At 38.9% G+C, this 24,409-nt stretch overlaps 1 protein-coding gene across 1 annotated transcript in view; it reads left to right on the top strand.

Annotated features, from left to right (window-relative positions):
* Positions 1–24,409, top strand: part of ANGPT1 (angiopoietin 1) — a gene marked incomplete at both ends in the record, with an annotated part of 194,545 nt that overhangs the window by 137,720 nt on the left and 32,416 nt on the right. Inside the window, one exon of the mRNA XM_084282716.1 lies at positions 10,284–10,450. Within this exon, the coding sequence (XP_084138842.1) occupies positions 10,284–10,450 (167 nt within the window). The remainder of the gene's footprint in view (positions 1–10,283; positions 10,451–24,409) is intronic.

Raw genomic sequence — 24,409 nt, 5'->3', positions numbered from 1 at the left:
AGAAAAGCAATTACTGTGAGCTAAATAGTATGTTCTTTTGCAAGCATATAATGTAGCTCACTGGCTTCACAGGATGTCAAGTACAGCAATGGCTACTGACACTAACTTCACCTGTCTGTAATGATACATGTAATAGCTAGAGATTCCTAGCTACCAACGTGCCTGTGGTTTTACAACAGTAAGATGTAAAACATCTTCATTGATTTGGCTTGAGCTACATTCAAATCAATCTTCCTTTTCTTTTTTTCTTTTTCTTTTTTTTTTTTTCTTTTTTTTTTGTTCACAGACATTAATTTAAAGAAGCATAAGCCAAGCAACAAAACCATAACATGCGTACATTACCTGAAAAGTGTGATCTTTGACTGCTCTCATATTAGAAGAAATTTTCATCTCCACTGTTGTTACCCCAAAATCATCTGACTATGAAGGATCACACCAAGGGCAAAGATATGCAGCTGCTCTTGATAACTAGCTAACAGGATGTTATAATAAGATCTTATGTCTTTCTGCCAAGAAGGCCTGTGGTTCCCTGTTTTGCACAGAAGGGATTAAGAGGATGGTGGTCCTACTTGCATTTGATTCAGTTTCTCCTTCTTCAACTCCTTTACCATATCTGTGCTAGCACACTGAACAGAGCTATAGCCTAAGTGTGAACACAGACTTTTGACACAAAATCCACAATGTTAATTTTTTATTGGAGTTTTGGTCTAACTTAATTCCCTAAATAATGCCCAAGTAGTTAGGAGTAATGGGCCATTCTCGACTGGCAGTTTGCATAAGTTTGCCTTGTTTTCAGAGGCGAGAAATTTTTGCTCTAAGTACAAATTATTCTATTCTTCATCTCAGCAAAGGCAGGGACTTGTTGCTTCAGTAGGGACTTCAGAGCACACATCAGAACAGTTTCTCTTTTCTTCTGTGGCTGAGTGAAACAGGTGTGAAGAGAAGAATTGCTGGATCATAGAACATGAGGCATTTTGAAGATGATATGGGATTAGGAAAAGAATATAAAAGGTTTCCTGAAAGCAGGAGAGCCTTCAGAGCACTACCTGTGCTCCATCCATCCGTCTATCTATATGCCTCTCTGTAGTATTGGAGACACATCCTATACTTTACTTTATTTTTTTCTGCAGAAACCAATTCACTTTTTTCCCTGGAAGTAGTGTAAAGAATTATATAAAATACATTGCAATATCAGCATGGTTCTTCCTGAAAAATGGAGGAAAGGATGGACCTGTGAGAAAGGCAAGAGCTCGGGAAAACATGTCCTTAGAAAAGACAGAAGGCGTGCTGCTTCTGTAATGGAAACAAACAAGATGGGAGGCAAGGGGGAGAGGGAGAGGAGTAGAATTATTATGTTAAATGGATAAGCTCATGAGAATTAGGAGTGCAAGGGGATAAAAAAGGCACACTTCAGATACGAATAACTGTGACATAGGCACAAGTACATGCCTTACGATAGTACATTTCAAAGTCATGAGTTACAAATTGTCTGCATCTGAAAAAGCCATTTACTTCAAGAGACTGGGATATATGGCATGGAAGTCATTTGTTTCTTTGAAATATTTACAAAGTAATTTGAATATAAGGAAATGATTTTTAGTGACTGGAACGTGCATTAAGATATTCTGTGAGTAACGCCTTTCATGGAGACCCACAACTCTTTGATAAAGAGTTACATGTCACCCTACTTTATTAAAAAGTCACTTCTGACTTAAACTGTTACTCAGATGATTGTTACTTTCATCAGTGTTACAGAAAGAGCCAGCATGTTCTCTGCTTTTGCTGAGTCTAAAGCATGTCCAGTGGAGACAGACATGATAGCAAAATGATGAGAGACAGTATTCACTTTTATTAAAACATGTTCATGAAAGTAATTGGGTTCTGATGAAGGCTTAAGCTACAGCGTGCATTTCTACTACATCTAAGGGAGCAAGGATGAAATCATATTTGTTCCAGAGAGTTTTGGATCACTAGACTGGGCAATGGAGCTGTTACCAAAGAAGGTCTCATCTTTACATTTTTGAATATTTTTGGATGGCAAAATTAAAATAAATAAACAAATAAAGTGTTATTTTAACAGTAGCACAGTTGTGTTTTAACTGTGTTACACTGAGCAGTCTTTACTATGCAAATATTACCAAATATTAATACCAGTTTCAAGAGTGGTGTTGGCACTTTTGCTTACTCTGTCTTCAGTGCTTTTACACCATCAGGGTATGTTGATAAGGCCCATGTAGTCTTCCAGTCTGTTAACAGAACCATGCAGGTTATTCCTTACATGTAAGACTTTTAATAAATTGTATGCAATGTTTCAACTTAATTAAACAATTATTTATCTTAATTCTTAAGCGTAATCATGGTAACAACCTTTCCTAGAATATCATCATTAAGATTAAAGTTTATTAAAGAAATTTTCTTACCAAAAATGGACATGCTATTGTACAACATCCAGGTGAGATTTTGAGAGGTTTTTGTCTGCATGTTTGCTTTTAATTAGTGATTTGAAGATTCAGCAGAGTTTTAGCAGAGATCATTAGGTATCTGCTCTGCTGTTCTCCAAATGACAGTTGTGTGCTTTCATCATGGCACAGCTTTCTCTTCAGGGAGGTGCATCCCGCCTTATCAGTTCCATTTGGGACTCACCAGAGCAGTCCTTCACCTTGGGATTCATGTCATATTAGCGCTATAATTATTTAAGTCTGGTGTCAGTCATTTTCTAGTGTCATTCAGTTATTAGTGCCTCAGTGATGTGCAATCTGGCTGGGCCAGATTGGGTGTTTGATGTGGATCGGTGGAGGAAAATTAGTTGTCTGGGGCACATTGCCAAGCCAGAGGTACCATTTGTTTGCACTTCAAACCTGAGCTCTGATGCTGGGATTCTTCTTCATGGGGAAGGCTGGGAAGCGTGTTTCATGGGAAACACACACTGCTGATACTGTGTGTGTTTGGGAAAGAGAAAGGAAGAAGTGAATTTAACTTCTGTATGTCTACTGAAACGTTTGGTTTAGAATGAAGTGCTGCAACCTGAACTGCTGCAGGACATGAACAAGATTGCGAGAGGTACTTTTCAAACTTGGAACACTGGTGGAGACATTCGTTTCTGTATTTAAATTGAAAGTAACTTAAGTTTTGTTTTAGTCTTCTCAGAAGGTACCTCTAGCTTCCAAACATATTTTTAAAACTTTCCACCAAATATTTATGGGTATTTCATAGAAATAATTATAAATATTTTACTAAATTTTTAAAGTTAACATTCTTTAACTCATTCATTCTTTGAGGAAAATTAAAGTTATTTCTATATTTAAATATATATATACAATGAATAATTTGACATGATGGAAATGGAGAAGTAAACTGAATGATTTAGAATTTATCTTAAACAAAATCCATTCCACATTCTCAGCTGAGGCAAAAGGAGCTGAATACACTTTATGTCTTCTGGAAGACACTGCTGCTTTAAAACACTGAATTATTATCTGCTTTATTCAGTGAATTGTCTGACAGGAGATGAACCCATAGAATATATTGACTGTGTCTGGTTTCAATTTTGTTTTGTCTATAAAAAGTCAAAGCTTCCTATGAACATTATCAGACAAAATAAATAAAGTAAGAGAGATAATTGTTTAATGAACTTGAAGTAACATGATTCAAGCAGAATACCCCCACAGCTTTTGCCAAGCCTAATAAAACTCTTTTGCACCCTACTTATTATTTTTGAATAAGTATCAACTCTGTAAATTCTTCAGGTCATTTTTTAAACCAGTACTGAATTCAGCCTCTTTGTACTCATGACTGCTTTAGTACTTTTGTCTCTGTTAATGATTGTGCAATTGGAAATGAGCTGATATTGAACCCGGATGTCATCTAGAGTAAATATTATAAAATATGGTACTATTCTCTGATTCTGGGTGCTAAATGCATTAATACATATAACAGGAAAATATTTTTGTTTCTTTTTACTTTTTTATCATAACAATTGGGCATTGTGTCTGAATATACACAATTTAACAATTTACTATATAGCTGTAGGTGTAAAGAACCTTTGCTTCATCCTAGTACATATATGTATAATAATATGTATAATTTCTGCTTTCTTTGGTCTGAAAATAAGTTGTGTTATCATGTCTACAAGAACAATCTATTCTAAATGTAGTACAAAGCATTAACAGATGATTCCTTTTTTTTTTTTTTTTTAAACAAACAAACAAACAAACAAAAACATTGACTTATTGTGATCTTTTACATCTTTTTAACAACTTATTTTTATCAAACTTGGCCAAAATACAATCATAATGCAGTTTTTCATCAGCAGCAAAAATATAAATGTTTCCAGTTTGTGAAAAATGAAATGAAACAAGAAAATAATTTATACTAGGTCAGTGTATATAGACACACTGTAGATATTTCTGTATCCTGCCTGTGGCTAGTGGTGGGCCGTTAAGAAAGCATATTAGTGAATGCAAGCAGTCTCCCAGCTTCCATAGAGTATTAATGAGGAAAATGTATGACAGCTTTGAAAACTTCTGGAAATTTCTGGCCTTTCCCTATTATGATAACCACTCTTTTGGGAACTTAAAGTGTCTGGTTTGCCATTCATCCCAAAACCTTTTGCAGATTTTAATGGAAAAGCAAAATTAGTTTTTTGGAATAAAATATAAAGTTTAAGGAGTAAATCCCTGTACTTGGAAACATCTAATGGACGAAATATAGAAAGCTAATGACAAAATAGTGTCTCTTAGTCACTTAGAATGCAGTTTTGGAACAGTACTTAAAGCCCTCTGGGTTTTAAAGGGACGTAAAATGTAGTTAACTATAAACACATTCACAAAATACAGATGTTCCTTCTCCTAGTAGATTGATAGCTGAGGATAACTTGGATCACCTCATGTGCTTCCTTGAGTTTAAGTGCAAAGCTTTTAACATGAAGTATCTCTTATAGCCATATGAATAAATAAAAATTAAAAAAAAAAAAAAAAAAAAGTAATGAAAAAAAGACAAGTATATTTACAGAGTCGATATCTAATGGGAAAAAAAAAATGTATTTAATGACAGGTGACTGCTTAGGGTCAGTAATATGTAGCTTTTAATTTTAACTTTTAAGATAAAACACTATGCCCAAAGCTACTCTCAAAATGAAACTTCTAGTCTATAGAAATTAACAAACATGGTTTTAGGCAAGGCTGAAGTCATTTTATCACTTGACGCCCCACAGAGTTAAGCAACAGTATGGGCATAACTGTTCTGTTAACTAAAATGCTTGGCTTTCATTATTTGATTTTCAGTACTGAATGATTACTGAATTGCATCATGAACAGTAAGACTAATGAGGTCTGCTTTTCTGTGGATTTTTTTGTTCTGTGTACCGCATAGAAGTGCCATTCACTTTATTAATAATCTCCCTAATCTGTTACTTTCTAAGATTTTCTGTGGCAATAGCTTGAGTTCCCCTTTTATGTCCCTCAAATTTCTCCCAGATGTCTAAGGATCCCTCAGAGGCAATATGTGCTAAGCATCTGCACTTGGCTGGTGAGTCTGTGTCTGCTGATAGAGGTAGTTGGAACTAGCTGGTAGTTGGTAGCCTTTCTCCCTGGGGCTACTCGTCCCAGGCAGCAGTTCTGAAACTTTGCTAAACTTCATGTTTGTGAATGTTTGTTTGTCTATCCCATTCTCAAAAGTGTTCAAAAGGCATTGTGCAAAAGTAGCAGTCAGGTGGGCTTCACAATTTCATTAGCTTGTTTCCTTAAGTTTTCTGGCTGAAGAGAAAAAAAAAAAAAAAAAAAAAGTATTTGAAGATAAAATTCTGAGCTGTATTTGATGTATTTGAAGGTTAAAGACACTGAAGAAAAATCAAGAGTTTGGCATGACCTTTTTTTTACTACCATTTTCTATGCCACCCTTGGGGTTGGGAATAGAAATTAAAAATTAATTCATGCTTTTCATTTTTTTTGTTTGTTTGTTTGAGAAGAATACGCCATTTTCCTCTGCACACAAAAGTAGGTAAAGTAGTAGTGTTCTTTTACCAGTGGCAGTCTAAGTAAGATATAAAATAGAAAAGTGGTGTAGTTTTGAAGTAAGCCCAAATATCTGGTAACTACAACGACCATGCAAGTCTTGGACACAAGTCTCTGGCACATCTGACACAGGGGCAGTAAATTGCAGACAAGATGTAAACAGCTGAGTTTGGCATAATGAGATTTTATTGTTTTCAACTCTTTGCTTTGCATAAATGTACTAATCCTGTCTGATTTAGACCTAATATATAGGTCTAAATAGGAATACCTGTTTGTTTGTTTGCTTTTCCAGACATATCAGGTGTTTAATAAAATATACTGCCCATTCTTAGGAATGTTCCTTTCTTCAGAGTTACTTTTTCTATTCCACTTACTTCCTTGGTTTCGCAGCAGCAATGAGTTTAATTAAAAAGAAGTTGCTCGTGACAAAGAAATAAAATACAGGTTTTTTTTGCTTGTTTGTTTGTTTGTTTGTTTTTAATGAAAATTGGTTTCAATAATGCAGGTCTTCAGTAAAGCAAAACTATTACTCATTGGATTCAACAGTGCAAATGAAACAGGAATATTTTTAGTCTAGTAATTTCTACTGAGTTTCAATAATATAGCTCTTTCTAACGTAACTTATGTAGTGACTTTCCCCATATTTTTTTTTATATTTCTTTTTATATTCCTTCTGTTCTCTTTTGCTGCAACTTCATTTCCTCTGGTCAGGGGAGCAAACCACTTAGTGATAGATTTTCATCTTAGTGTAATAACATGTGAGAAAAGGGAGAAGAAAGTGTAAATGTGAATAAGAAAAATTATTTTTGTTTTTATTTCAGAATAATTATATACGGTGTCTGGAGTTTATATAGAACACATATGGGAACACATAATGTTAAAAAGCCACATGTATTACATCCTGAATAGGCTGTAATCTAAATAAGATAAGACACATATAGTTCAATAAAGCCACAGTTCAAAGGGGAGATCCCTCTGCTTGACAGCACTGGGAAAATGGGAGAAAGGATTTCCTGAAAATCTTCTTTTAAAGGGATAGAGCTGATAGGAATAATATATCTTTTATGAATAAGAAACCATACAGATATTAAAGAAATATATTTTAGCTGGTATTTAAACACCTATGCTCCAATGATAAACCAACTTCTGACTTCTGGATTTTAGGGGGGGAAAGTGTCTGCTTGCCATGGTAGTCACGGCAAAGCATGTTCCTCGGCAACAAGTGGCAGTGGCCACGGGTAAAAGATGTTGATCAGAGATCAACCACTGGCTGCTCTGGTGTGGCACTGCCAAAGTTTCTGGAAAAGGAATGACCATGTGTGTGAGCCACTGGGCAGAGAGATAAGGCAAGGAGATGAAATGTGGGAGGTGTTCCAGCACGGTTGGAATGAGATAATCCTTAAGGTCCCTTCCAACTCAAACCTTTCTATGATTCTATAAAAGAACAAAAGGAACAAGTATAAAATGTTGAAAGCTATTTAGCTGCATTTAGAGTTTATGCTGGTGAGGAAGGAGCCCTTGTATTTTAGGGAAGTATTTACAAAGTCAAATATGCATGCAAATGCAATCAAAGCAGTAGGTTAGAGATACAGACACAGCATTATGGAGCAGGGGAGCTTGAGGAGCCCTGCTTGAAGAGCAGGGCTCACACTGAGAGACTGATATGGTCAGAGCAAGATTTTGACAGGATTAGCTACAATCAATTTTACAGTGGCTTAAATAGGAAATTATCAATTAGAAATAAGGACATAATTAAAGAATGTGCAGGAAAGGAAATGCCAAATAATAATATCCTTCTATATTTCAGCTTGAGTCTTCTCTGATAGTCATCACAGTCCAAGGTTTTCAAATTCATTTTCTTTAGAAGTTTGCAGCTAGGATACCTGTGCTTTGCTTGACTAAAGTCTTAGCTATGATGCACCTTCAAACAGGGGCAGCACACCTACCGGGAAGGCAGGATTTCATCCTCATATGCCCCAACTAGCTGAGGCTGGAGCTTGGACAGTGAAAGAGAAAAGACAACAAAAGAGAGAGGACCATATTTTCAGTGTTTCCATCTCACATTAGGAGTGACTAAAACATCTTACATGACGTTGATTTCTTTTGAACGTTTCTTACAGACATATTTCCCTAACTTCTAGTCCTGTTGAGGGATTTTTGAAACAGCAAGAATACCATGGCTTGCTGTAGCTGAGCAAACCAAGCTACCAGGGCAACTATGAGAAGTTCCCATGACAGTGTTCCCACATTGCCCAATTGAGGAATTCAGGAAAATATTGTTACCAGTAGCTGGCTTCAAGGACAAGGTCTATGTGACTGCTAATCACAAGGGGGTTGTTTTCTTGCAGGTGGGGTTGTTTTCTTGCAGTTGTTTGTCTGAGTGCTTTTGACCAATAATCTTGTGTGAAACACTGTCCGCCCCTGTTAAGTTCACTATAAAAGTTAGGCTATTTGGGCAATAAAATGGAGCATGATCTGACTCTACTGGTGTCTGTCGTGCTTTCGGCCGTGCTTCCTGAAACATAGTCCAAAAGAAGTCTTTTCATATTGCCCTCATTTAAAAAATAAATGCTTTCTGAAAATGTTCACATTTGTTCTTGAAAATTGCAATGAATCAATTAATGACAGATCACATGGTTTAATTTGTGATTTGAAACTGGGAGAAAATGTCAATTGTTATTGCAGAGAGAAATGTACCATTGTGAATGACGAAGGAAAATACATGAGATTGGATCCAGTCTAGTCTCCAAAAGTAGAAATGTTTTACTGTTCTTTTCTGTTGTTTCTTTCGTATATATGGAAGTCACAGATTAGCTACAGAGGGTGAATTGTATCAAAGACAAGAACATAATCCAATCTTTCTTTTCATATGATGAAGAAATTTTCACAAGAGTCTTCTAAAAACATTCTTGGGATATCAGTATAGGCAAACCAGCAAGTTTCCAGTTCTCCTTTTTCCTAACTTGAGAAATATGAATAAGCATGAAGTAGTCATGTTGAAGTAGATCTTCACAGAAATAGATTGCAATTTTAATATACTGAGGACAAAAGAATGAAGCTGGCAGTTCCCAGGTATGACTAAAGTAATAGTTTATAAAGAACAGTAATTTTAATATTACATACATGTATTACATATTACATATTAAATATATAAATATAATATATATATATAAATAGTAAATGAAATTCATTACATTAATGGAAACTTTAAATTTAATATGGTAAAATATTAATTAAAATTTATACAACTTTTAAACCTGGAAGATGCACAAAAATATCAGTTTAAGAGTGCAGTTTGAAAAATGGTCACACTTTATTTTTCCATGTTTGAAAAGTGGATAGCTTGCTTAACTGGAAATAAGACCATCTGAATATATGAAACGCGAGAAGAATTAAGTAACTTAAATTTTGTACTACTGCTTATTTTTCATTCTTAGAAAATAAAGTTACAGTATGCTTTCCTGTGCTTGGGATAGTCTATACAAATATTCTTAATTCCTTAAGTTAAAGATCTTAACATGAAATAACACATACAGATATCTTATGCCACCTCAGCAGGATGAGGAAAAATAAGCTTTATAGTAGACAAAATCCTAGACAATATAACCCTTAACAGATTAAGAATGAGAGAAATACATATTATAACAGGGGATATTTCACAGGCCATATCCTGTCCAACAGGTCTTATATACAGAAAAGGATTTTAAACCAAAATCCTCCTTCCTTCTGTTGTGACAGACAGTCATAGCAGAGGTACACTAATTTATTTTTCAGACATTAAAGCATGAGTTGTCCATCACAGCTAATTTGAATTCAGGGTATAATCTAGATTAGTCTCTTAAACCTTTTATAGTGTATAGCAGAATTCTGTTTTGGTTTAATTGTCTTAATGCTAATTAGTCATATTAACATCATATGAAATGTATTATAGAAGCTGACTGTTCAATATTGCCATTTAAAGATGTTGCATCATACTATTAATATCTTGTAATTGTAATTTTCAATTGAAAAATCTCAACTGCCTTTAAAAATATCAGTTGAATTACACAACTCTTCTCCTACGTGGTAAGTATTTACTGACACATTTTAGAGGTTGTCAGACTGCATTATTGCATTTTACCTTTGCGTTCTAATTACTGGTCACATAGCACAGAAAGCTATGTGACCAGTAATTAGAACGCAAAGGTAAAAATGCAATAATGATTTTATTATTATATAAAGATTCTACCAATTGCACTAATTATATCTATTTATTTTGCCATTTTTTTATAGGGTTTTGGTAGCCCATCAGGTGAACATTGGCTAGGGAATGAATTTATCTTTGCAATGACGAGTCAGAGGCAATATTCTCTAAGAATTGAATTAATGGACTGGGAAGGAAACCGGGCATATTCACAGTATGACAGATTTCACATAGGAAATGAAAAGCAGAATTACAGGTAAGTATCTCCTGAAATTCTTTTGACTCTACTGAGTGATAAATCTTGTTCATTGTTTGCCTGATAAAAGGATCATAATATAGTTTTCATCTAAAGTGGAAAAGATGCTAAAAAAAAAAAATGAAATCTGATTTTTCAGAGTTGGAAGGTTAGACTAAACTGGCACATTTGAGAACAATTAATTACACCAACTGGAAGAACTGCTGAAAAAATGTATAACTTTTAAAACATTCTGAGATTACCAGGTAACTTACTAACTAGAAAAAAAAAAAAAGGATTCTCCATTACAACTTGAAAGATTTCTGTCTCAGAAATGTTGAGTGAAACAATGGAGATAGGAAAAAAAAATACCAAAAAATGCTGTTAGAATATCTGATATTTCCAACCCAAAATTTAGTGCAAAAGAAAAATAAAAACATAATGCTGGATTTTACTTAGAGGAGACAAAACACAGAACCAAATGTCTTGACTTAGTAACAGCATAACATTTATTATAGTTTGAAAATGTCATATGAAGTTAAAATTTCTTCTAATAATACGTTTTTTCTTAGAACATTTTTTAAGGAAAAAGAAAAGTAGGGTGAAAAAAGTAGGAAACAGAGTCTGATTATTATTAAAAAAAAAAAAAAAAAAAAAAAAAAAAAAACACGGTGAAAAAATTGATATGGATGGCCTAAATGGTTATTTTTTTTCTATCACCACTTCCTGTGAACAAAAATATGACCTTGGAGAAGAAAAATGAAACACAAAAAGAAACCATCTTAAATTATTGCAGCACATTTAGTTATAATAAGAGAGAAACCTATACATTGTAAAACTAAACATTCAAGTCACAACGTGTGAAATTGGGTTGATACTCAGATTTTTAAATTCAAGTAACATTCTCAGAAATGCTTATTGCACACTCCTTGCACAGCCTCCGGAAACGGAAGTGAGAGCAATTGGCTCTTTCTGCTGACAAGAATCTACCCAGGTGGGACACAAAATAGAATCTCTGTCCTATTGAGTTTGTCATACAATATTACTGCATGGCGTATAAGAGCATAGGCTATGTTTAGAAGCAGCTTGTATGAACTTTGCTCCCATGTAATGCAAAGGCTATCCCGTGGCACACAAAGGACTGTTCTGTAATTGGAACTGCATAATACATGGCTCAGGGTTGTATGAACTGTATGGTACTCTAAGAAGAAAATATGAGAAGTGGTATGAGTTTGCTTCTGAGAGAGTACAAATGTAAATATTCTGGGTAGTGTGTGTCAAGCAGAAGCACTACTGGAGACAAACTGGAATTCTGAGCCTCAAATCTATTCAAGTGAAGCATATGAGACAACAGGTTCAGTTAGAGATGCATCTAAAGCTATTTAAACAAAATTGCATCTGATCTAGTCATCTTGAATTTTGAATTCCATGGTGAGAAATGGGAACTTTAAGGATGCGATTTATCTGGCTCATTTTTGATGTTTTTTTGGGTTCTTTGGAATAAGACATATCCTGTCAACTCCCTGCTTATCCCCTGACTTAAAGAACATGGGTGCTCAGAGCTGACTGTGTGCAGTGGTGTGCGCTGTGAACCCTGAAGACACTCTCTTCAAACACCAAGAACCTCTGAAGAGCTTCTGCAGTATTGAAGGCACACAGGCTGCTGGTAGCAATGATTAAGGTTTCAGGAAGGATTCAGTGGTTCTGCTGATTCAGGAAAGTGGAGGAGGAACAATCATTCTCACACACTCTTAAGCAAAGAGTAAAAACAAGTATAGGACATCTCTCAAAACAAAGGCTATAAAGAAGTGTAAACAGTATAAAACTGGACTATGTGTGTCTTATGCGTTTGAAGAAGATGTTCAAAAATAAGAGGAAAAGAAGGGAGAAACACTTGTCAAGTAAGGAAAAGTGTCAAAGGACAGAATTACACATAGCTTTAAAAAATATGGTGAAAATCAGAGAAGTTGCCAGGACTGTAAATTAAAATGGTTGAATTCATTAAAAAAATAGCATATTTTTTTCTCACATTTATTCTGGACTAAACAGGGCCTACATGGATGATTTAGGGATCAGAACGGTATAGAAAATTTAACTTATGTTTACACATATGTTAAGAGAGTATTTCTTCTATTCATGACTCATCTGGGTTTATTCATGGCAATGTATTTCTTTTCTTTTAAAATTCTGTGCTGCACTTCTGGTAATACAGTAGACCAACTTGGAAATGCCTAAGGGATGTCTGTCTATCATAAGTACATGTGAAGTGCCTCGAGTAGAAGAAAAGGCAAGAAGTTTTGGAGAGGAGCTGTGTTGTTTTCCCTCCAACAGCCTGGGAACTCTGCTGTGTACTGTGACCTGAGTCTGCCTCAGGTGCTAACAACAAACCAGGACCAGGACATGGGCTTAAGAAAGGATGTACTATGTATATTTATATGCCTATGTATATTTAATCACTTGTCCTTTTTCTGGAATAGTTTTAGCCTGATCTAAACAGTACATATCCAGGCAATTACTAAACACAACTAGGGGACCCCAGGGGGCAGTGACTTTCTCAATATACACTGTGAGCAAGTCCATGTTAGGTTTTTCGGTAAGCCAAACCATACGGACAAGGATATTGTGAGCCAGTTAATTTCAAGGCCAAATAGCAAGCCTTAGCCCAATAGGTTCTTCATATGTCCTTTCTTCATATGTCCTTTGTCATCTATACCTTAAGGGCTAAAAGGCCCTTAAAGGACTTGGGCATAGAATTTGTTTCTCCATTATGGCTGTTGAGACAGACTCCTGGAGATTTCTTAAATAGATTAGATTTAACATGTTGATGGACATCAGCATAGCCCTGGAAAATCATCCTGAATAACTGTAGGTCTCCAATATGTCTATAGGAACAGGGAGGTATTCAAGAAAGGAAAGTAAACCCTCCTTCATTAGAAGAAAGGGACATCTTTTGGTAGTATAAACCATATTTTCTGAATGTGGAAACAATTGTGAAAACTGATCCACAAAATTTCTTCTTCCTAAACAAGACAAACCAAAAGGGGTGTATTTCAAAAGTGCAGAAATTAAATCAGAATGTGTGTGCAAGCCTCAAAAGAAATATAAGATTAGGAAACAAGGCTGAATTCTGCTACTCTTGTTCAAGTCACATATACACAAAATTCAGTAGGAATTTATCTTGAGAACAGTGACTGCAGTTCTGGTTCCTGTTCTGCTTCATAATCCAATTAAAGGCCAGAATGTACTTGGCTCAAGCTGGCTGCATGGCCTCCTTAAGGTAGTAATGAAGATCCTCAGTCCAGGGAACAGGGAATCAATTCCATTCACGTTATTCTGGAATAAACAGAGAGGGAAACATGAAGATGTCAAAAGGCTCTGTCCATCTCTGTTGGCCCTTGCAGTTTCAGATGAAATCATTGATACTTTTTACTCATACATATCTGAATATTTGAAGAAAACAAACAAGAAACAGGCTGACAGTTCTGGAAATAAAGATTTGGAAGACACATGCAAATCTAAATTAATTTTTATGCTTGACAAATGTACTAGGACCTATACCCAGACAGATATATGTCTAACAGACATTTTGCAAAACAAAGTTAAATTGGGCTCTTCCAGAAATTATTACAAAAATGTATCTATGACATAGCAGCACTTTATTTTGTTTGCCAGCATCACTATCTTTGATAAAAGCAACTCCAGAAGGGAAGCCAAATAAAAGCCTGATTATTGAGCCCTCAACAGCTGGCCACTCTTCAGAGGATACTGTTTTCCCTTTATCAGAGGAGCTGCCATTATGAATTTAAATAATCCCTCTGAAGTTGTAAAGCACAGTTCACAACCTTCTGCATGCAGTGCCTTTCTTTCACAGTTGTCAGTAGTCAGGCGTTTGCCATGTTTGCTTTCAATACCTCAAACACAGAACAGCATACCTTTTCAAAACTTCACTGACTGATAATTTGGAATTATTCTTCCAAACAAATTAGATGCTCTTTTATTTTGGAAGCTATTAGGATTTTCTGCTGGTGACCCACATTAAATGTTGCTTCTTCAACACTGTTTGCAAAAGTAAGTAATTGTAGACCAGCTGCACTCTATATTAGTTTCAAATAATACAAGGTAACGAAGTAATAACCAGTAAAGAGACAAATTTCCAAGCTGGTCTGGGCAGTAGATCAAGGAAATCTGAAACAGAGGAAAGTTATTGAAAAGAAAGGAAAAGCTCAAAAAGTTGAACATCTTTTGTGCATGCTGTAGCAGTACCTATACATTTGGAAGACACAAAAAAATATTATAAAGGTTCTAGTTCTAGCATTTGAATAGAGTAAGTTAGAAAATGATTGGGAAAGAAAAAAAAAAAAAAAAAAACTGCTAAAAGATGTCTAAGAAAATATGAATAATCATTTTCATGCTGTTTTTCCAAAATCCAATCCCAATGTTTTGCAAAGTTCGATTCATTCTGGATTACTCCCAATTGGTGATTTCAGAGGGTTCTGTTTTTTCTCCAGGCTGTTTGTATTCTCTTTACTACTTTTTATTAGCCTAAAGAATCTATGATTAAAAAAAGTAATGCTGAACACATGTATATTAAAAATATACTTGTTTCTTTTTCAAAATGAGACAGCTCCAAAAGGGTTTCTGGGATTGCAGAATAAAATCTATTTATCCCAGATGATGACTGCAAAGAAGAAAGTTGAGATAAGAATGTGTACACTGGAATAGCAAATGCATGATGATAAATAACTGAAACAGGAAAACCAATGTTGCACCTCACATGAAAGCTTCAATAGCCTGGAAGTATCAAAGTGATTGATTTCCTTTAGAACATCCTTAGGCTTCTTATTTACACAAAAAGATTTACAGGGCAGTCTGTAAACAAGGTGAAAACTCTCTCTGAACATCTCTGTAAGTCTTGTCCTGTGTCAGGTAAAATCTCCATAGAGTAAGATGAGTCCAATCTTACAAGCTCTCATTTAGTACAGTGTTTCTTAATTTAAGTCAAAAGATGTATTCATGGAACTATAAAAAATTAAGTTAGAAGAGATTTCCAGAATCCACATAGCTTCTCCTCTTTTCCTATGTAGAATCTAAATTGTGCACTCTTGATACTCTATCAATGTTGTTAGCTGCTTTTAGGAGCTATATGCTGACCTGTGTCCTCAGACGCTCCAAAATTAACCAGGGAAAGTAAGAATGTGCTGGAATTTTGGGCACCACACTTCATAATCCTACACATTAGTCAATGAAAGAAGATTTGCTGATGTTGGGTTTTGAACAGCATGTTTGATGTTGGGTTTTGTAGCGTCGCAAACAGGACACGCTAACAGGACCGGCTTGGCAGTTAGTTCAGGCAGTTTGCACGGGGCAGTTCAAGTGGGACAGGGAGGAGAACCTAGACCCCACCATGGTGGGCACCCATTGCAGCGGTCGGTCCAAGGTGGCAACCTAAACAGAGGAGATGCTGCCCCTCTGGGCTCATGTGGGCACCCAGGTGGATCCCCTGAGGGGGGAGGTGGCAGTCCAGACAGATGACTGCGGGAAACTCTGGAATCTGGAGGCCCATCTGGGCCATGAGGGAAGAGAGCACTGTCACGAGTGCAGGTGTGCCCTGCTTCAGGGACTCCTCGAGCAGGTGGCTGGGCTGCAGTGAGAAATCGTCAGCCTGAGGGAGTCTCTGAGGGTGACAGATAGGAGGGTTCTCCCTGCCCCTGCTGTTGCTCGGCAGCCCTCTCCTATGTCCTGACTAGGGGTAGAGGCTGCCCCCATTGAACACACGCAGAACAGAGGGCTAGACTGTCCGCAAGAGACAAGGGGCTGGACCCTTGTCTCAACTCAGAGCAGAAAGAGACGTCTGCCCCTGACACCTACGGTGCCACCTACCCCCATGGTGTCCCTGGGAAATAGATTTGAGGCTCTCAGGGAGGCTGAGGATCTGGGCAGTAGTCCGAACCCGGGAAGCAACCCCGAGAAGAGAGTCAAGATTGGGGAAAGTGCAAAACATAAGGATCAGGAACGGATGGAGCACCGCATTGTAACCTGTGCCACAAAAAAAAAAAAAAAAAAAAAAAAAAAAAAAAAAAAAAGCTGAGTCCTGTTGATTGGGGACTCCTTACTGAGGGGCACTGAGGCTCCTATCTGCCACCCAAATAACCTATCCAGAGAAGTGTGCTGTCTTCCTGGGGCACGTGTCAGAGATGTTAGGAAGGCTCTGCCATGACTCGTTAAACCAGAGGACTACTATCCTCTCGTAGTCATTCAGGTTGGATCCCAGGAAGCTGCTATTAGAAAAATGAAGAATATTAAAAAGGACTTTGCATCCCTGGGGAGGTTGTTGAGGGGACTGGGGTGCAGGTAGTGTTCTCCTCTGTCCTCCTGCTGGGTGAGTGGGATGCAGATAGAAGGAGCAGAACAGGACAGGTAAATGACTGGCTGAGGGGGGTGGTGTCTGGACCAGGGATTTGGGTATTTTGATCTTGGGCCATCCTTTGAGCAGCCAGGTATGTGGGCTATGGACAGACACCAACTGAGCAAGTGGGGCGCAAGTGTGTTGGGGAGCAAGCTCTCTGGGCTGATTACCAGGGCTTTAAACTAGGTTTGATGGGGGAAGGGAGGGGAGCTAAAGGTGACAGAGAAGGGCTGTGGGAAGTCATCACTACTGTCACTGTTGAAGACAGGGAAAAACTTGTGAGCTCTCCCATAGGATTGACTGAGGGCTCCTCAGAGAAGGTAGCATTCCCGATCCCCTGTCCAGTATCTTCTTCTTGTATTCCCCCAGGGGTAACTGCACCTGCTGCTTCCCTAAAGTGCCTGTACACCAATGCACAGAGCATGGGAAATAAACAGGATGAGCTCAAGATCTGTGTTCAGTCGCGGGGCCACGATCTCGTTGTGATCACTGAGACGTGGTAGGACAGCTCGCATGACTGGAATGCAGTCATGGAGGGCTATGTCCTCTTTAGGAAAGACAGGCTGGGGAAGCGAGGGGGTGGGGTTGCCCTTTATGTGAGGGAGCAATTAGAGTGTACCCAGCTCCAGCTGGGGGAGGGTGAAGGACAAGTGGAGAGCTTGTGGGTAAGAATTAAGGGGTGGGCTGGTATGGGAGACACGGTGGTAGGGGCCTACTATAGGTCTCCAGATCAGGAGGAGGAAGTCGATGAGGCCTTCTACGAGCAGCTGCTAGTAGCCTCACGATCACGAGCACTGGTCCTCATGGGGGACTTCAATTACTCAGACCCCTGCTGGGTAAGCAACTCAGCCAGGCACGAGCAGTCCAAATGGTTCCTACAATGCGTTGAGGACAATTTTCTGACGTAGGTGGTGGAGGAGCCGACGAGGCGGGGGGTGCTCCTGGACCTCGTTCTTACCAACAGGGATGGCCTTGTTAGGGATGTGAAGGTTGGGGGCATCTTGGGATGCAGTGACCATGAGATGGTGGAATTCCAGATGGAACTAGGCAAAGGAAGTAAGGCTAAAAGCAGGATTGCTACCCTGGACTTTCGAAGAGCCAACTTTGACCTCTTCTGGGACCTGCTTGGGAGTATCTCATGGGATAGGTTGCTAGAAGGCAAGGGTACTTGTGAGAGCTGGGCTACATTTAAGCAGCACTTCTTCCATGCTCAGGATTGGTGCATCCCAAAGAATAGGAAATCAGGGAAGGGGGGCAGGAAACCCGTGTGGATGAGCAAGGAGCTCATCAATAAGAACAAAAGGAAGAGGAAGGTCTATGAAATGTGGAAAAAGGGCCTGTCCTCTTGGGAGGAGTATGGATGTGTTGTCAGGGCCTGCAGGGACACGACGAGAAAGGCTAAAGCCCACCTAGAGATGAGGTTTGCAAAAGAGATAAAGGATAATAAGAAGGGTTTTTTCTAGTATATAAACAGCAAGAAAAATACTAGGGATAATGTGGGTCCCTTGCTGAATGAGGGGGGTGTCCTGGTCACGGGAGATGCTGAGAAGACAGAGATACTGAATGCTTTCTTTGCTTCAGTCCTTGCTTCAAGGATGCTCCCACCAGACTCCTCGCCCCTGGCAATAGGACAAAGAGTCTGGGAAATGGAGGGCTCCCCCCGGTGGACGTGAGAGTGGTTCGGGAGCGTCTGAGTGGGCTCAATGCACACAAATCCATGGGTCCCGATGGGATGCATCCACGTGTGCTAAGGGAGCTGGCAGATGTGATTGCCGAACTGCTCTCTATCATCTTTGAAAGGTCCTGGAGAACGGGTGAAGTGCCTGAAGACTGGAGGATAGCCAATGTCACTCCGGTCTTCAAGAAGGGCAGGAAGGAGGATCCGGGAAACTACAGGCCAGTCAGTCTCACCTCTGTCCCTGGAAAGGTATTGAAGCAGCTTTTTCTGGATGCCATAACCAAGCAATTGGAAGAGAAGGTTATGAGGAGTAGTCAGCATGGATTCACCAAGGGGAAGTTGTGCTCGACCAACCTCGTTGCCTTCTATGATGGCATCACCAGCTGGGTAGATGGGGGGAGAGCGGTGGATTTCATCTACCTTGACTTTAGCAAGGCTTTCAATACTGTCTCCCATGAGATCCTACTAGCAAAGCTGAGAAAGTGTGGGATAGATGAGTGGACGGCAAGGTAGGTTGAGAACTGGCTGACTGGCCAAGCTCAGAGGGTGGTGATTGGCTGGAGGCCTCTGACTAGCAGTGTTCCCCAGGGGTCGGTGCTGGTTCCGGTCTTGTTCAACATCTTCATCGATGACCTTGATGAGGGAATAGTGTCTGCCCTCAGCAAGTATGCCGATGACACAAAGCTGGGAGGAGTGGCTGACTTTCCAGAAGGCTGTGCTGCCATTCAGTGAGGCCTGGACCGGCTGGAGAGGTGGGCAGGAAGAAACCAAATGAGATTTAATAAGAGCAAGTGTAGAATCCGGGACCTGGGAAGGATCAACCCAAAATATCAGTACAGGCTGGGGGACGACCTGCTGGAGAGGAGCTCTGAGGAGAAGGACCTGGGGGTCCTGGTGGATGACAGGTTGACCATGAGCCACCACTGTGCCCTTGTGGCCAAGAGGGCTAATGGGATCCTGGCGTGCATTAAAAGGAGCGTGGCCAGCAGGTCAAAGGAGGTGATCCTCCCCCTCTATTCTGCCCTGGTCAGGCCTCACCTGGAGTACTGTGTCCAGTTCTGGGCTCCCCGGTACAAGAAAGACAGGGATCTCCTGGAAGGAGTCCAGCGGAGGGCCACAAAGATGATACGGGGCCTGGAGCATCTTCCTTATGAGGAAAGGCTGAGAAACCTGGGTCTGTTCAGCCTGGAGAAGAGAAGACTGAGAGGGGATCTCCTCAGTGTATATAAATATCTGAGGGGTGGGGGACAGAAGGATGTAGCCAACCTCTTCTCAGTGGTTTGTGGGGATAGGACAAGGGGCAATGGCTGCAAGTTAAAGCACAGGAAGTTCCGCACTGACATGTGAAAGAACTTCTTCACGGTGAGGGTGACGGAGCACTGGAACAGGCTGCCTAGGGAGGTTGTGGAGTCTCCTTCTCTGGAGATATTCAAGGCCTGTCTGGATGCCTACCTGGGCAGCCTGCTCTGAGGAACGTGCTTTGGCAGGGGGGTTGGACCCGATGATCTTTCGAGGTCCCTTACAACTCCTACAGTTCTGTGATTCTGTGATTCTGAAAATCAGGCTGCAGGCACATCTGGTTTTGCTACTCATGTTGCAGGAGCAGCATGGGGGAGCAAGGCATGGTATGAAGACTGGGAGTCTTCAAACATTAAATTGGCCAGACTGTTTGTACCTCAGAATCCTTAAAGAGATTAAATATACCCTTCCAATATACCCTATGACAATGTATTCTAGTATTTAGTCATTCTGTTATTTAAAAAAGGTTCCATCACTGCAAAGACTGACTACATCTGGTCTTATTCGTGGAGGAATATGATTAAATGAAAAGTCAGTGCTGCTAGGTGGACAGGACTTTGAGATTGGTAAAGACAGAAGTGAGAACTCAGGATGAACAGAGACCATTGACTTAAGGTGTCAATAATAAGCAAGAGACAAGTTGACGGGAATATCAGTTATGTAGGGAAGATGTAGATCTACGGGGTCCTCAGAGGCAAGCAGTTGGTAGAATTTGTTGCAAACTGGATTTCAAATCATTTCAAACCACTGATGTGGTCTTGTACTTCATACTTATTTATGTAGCAAAGTTTCCAAACTCTACAAAATACTGTCTCTCTCCAGTTTTTGATTTGGGAAACCAGATCAGGTGTTCAATGTAAACTAGTGATCTTTAAACTTTATGGGAGCTGGTAGCAGAGAGTTTTTAGTGGACTTTTTAGCTCTTGCTTTTTTTAAGAGTTTGTATACTTAGTTTCAGCAATAGTATAACATCTGTCTGATTTCTTAAGCAACCTAGGTAGGTAGCCTGGAGCCAGAGGCCTTGATGTATTGTTAGTTTTTGAATATTGATTTTGTTTGTTTGTTTAAGATGGAACTTAATGATTTATTTAATCACCATTTTTGAACAAATGCTGGAACTTGGTACCAAAAAAATATATATATATCACACTTTTCTCTTAGTAAAGTGGAGAAAAAAACTTTTTTTTTTTTTTGCACAGCCTTTTAAATTCTACCAATTAAAATGCTACAATAGGTAAAAGGAGATATTATTTTTAAAGCATAATTTTAATGGCAACACCTGGTTTTATGTTTATTTATTCTAAAAAACATTCTGCAATCTATTGCTGTCTCACAAGCAGGATATTAACAACCTAGTGTTACTCTCCTCAGTGTACAAAACTTCACTTTTAAATATTGTTGTTCTTTGCTATTACCCGTGTTTTTCAGTGATTCATTTAGCATAAGCAAAATTTTCTTCTTTTGTAATTTAAGCAATTCTAGTAATTTAAGTAAAACAGGGGATCAGCCTGTCTTGGAAGTTTTTCTGAGCCATCTTCTTAGCTTCTTTGCTAGTATCACAGTAAACCTTCAAAGGCCCCATTCTCAGTTAGAGAAGAAAAAGTACAGTGGAGGACACATATGAAATCTGTATCAAAGCAAGAAAATAAACACAAATTCTGTGCCCAGACCCCAGCCTGATATGAAAATAAGAAATCTACTCAAAAAAAATAGACATGGTATAAAAATTTGAACCCATAGTAATTCATGCTTCTCTGGAAGCTTAAAATTCAATTTTCAAGTTTGCTTCAGAGGAAATACCCATGCAAAAATTCTATCAACAGTCAGAATGATATCTGTGGTATACATACTTTACATAATTTTAAAATATATTTAACATTTTTTTTCACCAAGCCATGGTATAAAATAGATAATATGGAACAAAGATTTAATATCTCTATGTATATATAAATATCTGGCTGAAATATCTTTTTTCTATTTAAGAACACTCTCAGTCCAATGATATTCTGTGAGGTTGAAATACTGCAAATGTGGAGATTCAATCTGATGCCCATTATCCATCAGTCTTTCTGGAAACAGGCCAGTGTCATATCATTGCTATATGATATCAGTGACTAAAACTCACTGACAGTCTATGCACTATCTCCAAATGTAAGCAGAAAGGATATATTTTCTTTGACTAACTGAAAGTTGATGCAAATATTCTTGAGGATTTTGTGAATAATAAAATGTAACTTCATCCTCATAAATCTCCATGTATGCAATCTATCCACAGTCAATCATTTCCCACCTCTAACTTTACAAAGCTCATTTGTAGTTCACTGTGCCATAGCCCTGACTATCCTGGGACAGGAATGGAGAGAGGTCTTCTGTGTTAAGGAGGAATATAGTGAGAATGCATGTACAGTGAATGATTGAATAGTGAAGGGCAATTGAATAGTAAGAAAGAATGAAGAAAATAAAGAAGGGGGATGAAGCTCCTGAGGGCAAGCGAAGAAGGCTCTGTTGAATGGTAGGTAAGGCAGTAGTGTACTTCTTCCCCCCGTGCCCCACACTCATTTTGGTGGGTTACTAGGTGGGGAGGAGGGGGCATTTGCCATCACCAAAGAATTTTGCCCCCTGTATTCTCTCCAAGAACAAAGAAGACAGATTCATTTTAGCAAAATAGGCCCTCTGTGAAGTGGTGCATTGTTCTTTATTATCACCCTGAAACTATGTAACAGGCAGATCTGCACAATTTAGTGCCTATCTGCTGTGTTTGAGAGAAGATAAAGCATGGGCTGCAGCCATGAAGCCATGACCCTGCCATAATTGGCTTGAAGGCAGAGAGATGTGGTCAATGCTTCTATGTTAAGATGTAGGCCAATGATGAGTGGTATCCCTCAGGGGTCTGTCCTGGGACCAGTGCTGTTTCGTATCTTTACAGTGACAAAGACAGTGGGATTGAGTGCACCCTCAGCAAGTCTGCAGATGACACTGAGTGGTGCAGCTGATACAACAGAAGAAATGGATGCCATCCAAAGGGACCTGGGCAAGCTTAAATATTGGGCTCAGGTAAGCCTAATGAGGTTCAACAAGGCTAAATGCAAGGTGCTGCACCTGGGTTGGGGCAATCCCAGACATGAGGACAGACTGGGAGAATTCACTGAGAGCAGCCCTGCAGAGAAGGACTTGAGGGTTCTGGTGGACAAAAAGTTTGACACAAGCCATCAGTGCATGCATGCAGCCCAAAAGGGCTACATCCCCAGTGATGAGGAGTGGCCAGCAGGTGGAGGGAAGTGATTGTCCTCCTCTACTCTGCCCTTGTTAGGCTTCACCTGGAGTGCTGCATCCAGGTCTGGGTCCTCCAGCACCAGAAGGATGTGGCTGTTAGAACAGGTCCAGATAAGGGCCATGAAGATGATCAGAGGGCTCGAACTATTAATACTTCCTAATACTTCCATACTTCATATGAAGAAAGGCTGAGAGAGTGGGCCATGTTCAGCCTGAAGAAGACAAGTCTCTGGGGAGTCTCATTGCAGTCTTTCAATACTTAAAGGGAGCTCATAAAAATGATAGAGAGCAACTTTTTACATGGGCAGATAATGATAGGACAGGAGGAATGGTTTTAAACTAAAAGATGGGAGAGTTAGAATAGATGTTAGGAGGAAATTCTGCACTCAGAGGATGGTGAGGCATTGGAACATGTTGCCCAGAGAACCTGTGCATGCCCCATCCCTGGAGGTGCTCAAGGCCAGGTTGGACAAGGTCCTGGGCAACCTGATCTAGTGGGTAGCATCCTTGCATATGGCAGGGGGGTTAGAACTGGATGATCTTCAAGGTTCCTTCCAATCCAAGCCATTCTATGATTCTGGGATAACAGATATTCAAACTGTATCTGTCTATATGAAGTATAATAGTTGATTTTCCAAGAACTACAAATTGTTACAGAACTACCAATTGTACTAATTATTGTACTAACATAGTTCATTTTCACATGACAGAAAGGCAGTGATGTTTACTTTTCTCTAACTACAACTTAGTTATCCTGAAAAGTGAGAAATTAAAAAAAAAAATAAATAAATAAAAATTAAATTAAATTTGTATTAAGGAATGTGGTACATGATAGTTATCATAGGAAAAAATAATTTCATGCACAGAACATGTGTTATTTCCTCTGATAGAGTGACCCCTGAGGGACATCACTCATCACCAGCCTCCAACTGGACATGGAGCCATTGACCACAACTCTCTGGGAAAATTATAGCAGGGCCTTGGACTAGATAATCTTAGAGTTTTTTTCCAACCTGAATGATTGTATGATTCTAATCCCAAGTCAAATGAAGGCTGGTATTAGTCTTCAGGCCCTTTTGATAAAGAGTATCTGTACACTCAGTTACAGTAATATACTTTGAAGAGCACAGACTTCCTCAACTTTCAAAATCAATCAATAAATCACAATATTTTTTCTTTTTTTGCATTTCAGAAAATTGCAAAATACTCCTTTTTTTTTTTTTTTAGGAACACCAAACGAGCATTCATATATGTAAGGTCAGCCTGAAAATAGTACAATTTTCATACAGAAATTAAATTATGTATACAATTATATACAGTTCTG

This window comes from Netta rufina (genome assembly GCF_964035555.1).
Source record: "Netta rufina genome assembly, chromosome: 2".
In the NCBI taxonomy this organism is placed as follows: Eukaryota; Metazoa; Chordata; class Aves; order Anseriformes; family Anatidae; genus Netta; species Netta rufina.
The sequence above is the reverse complement of the archived record's forward strand: the minus strand, read 5'-3'. Positions and strand labels throughout refer to the sequence as shown.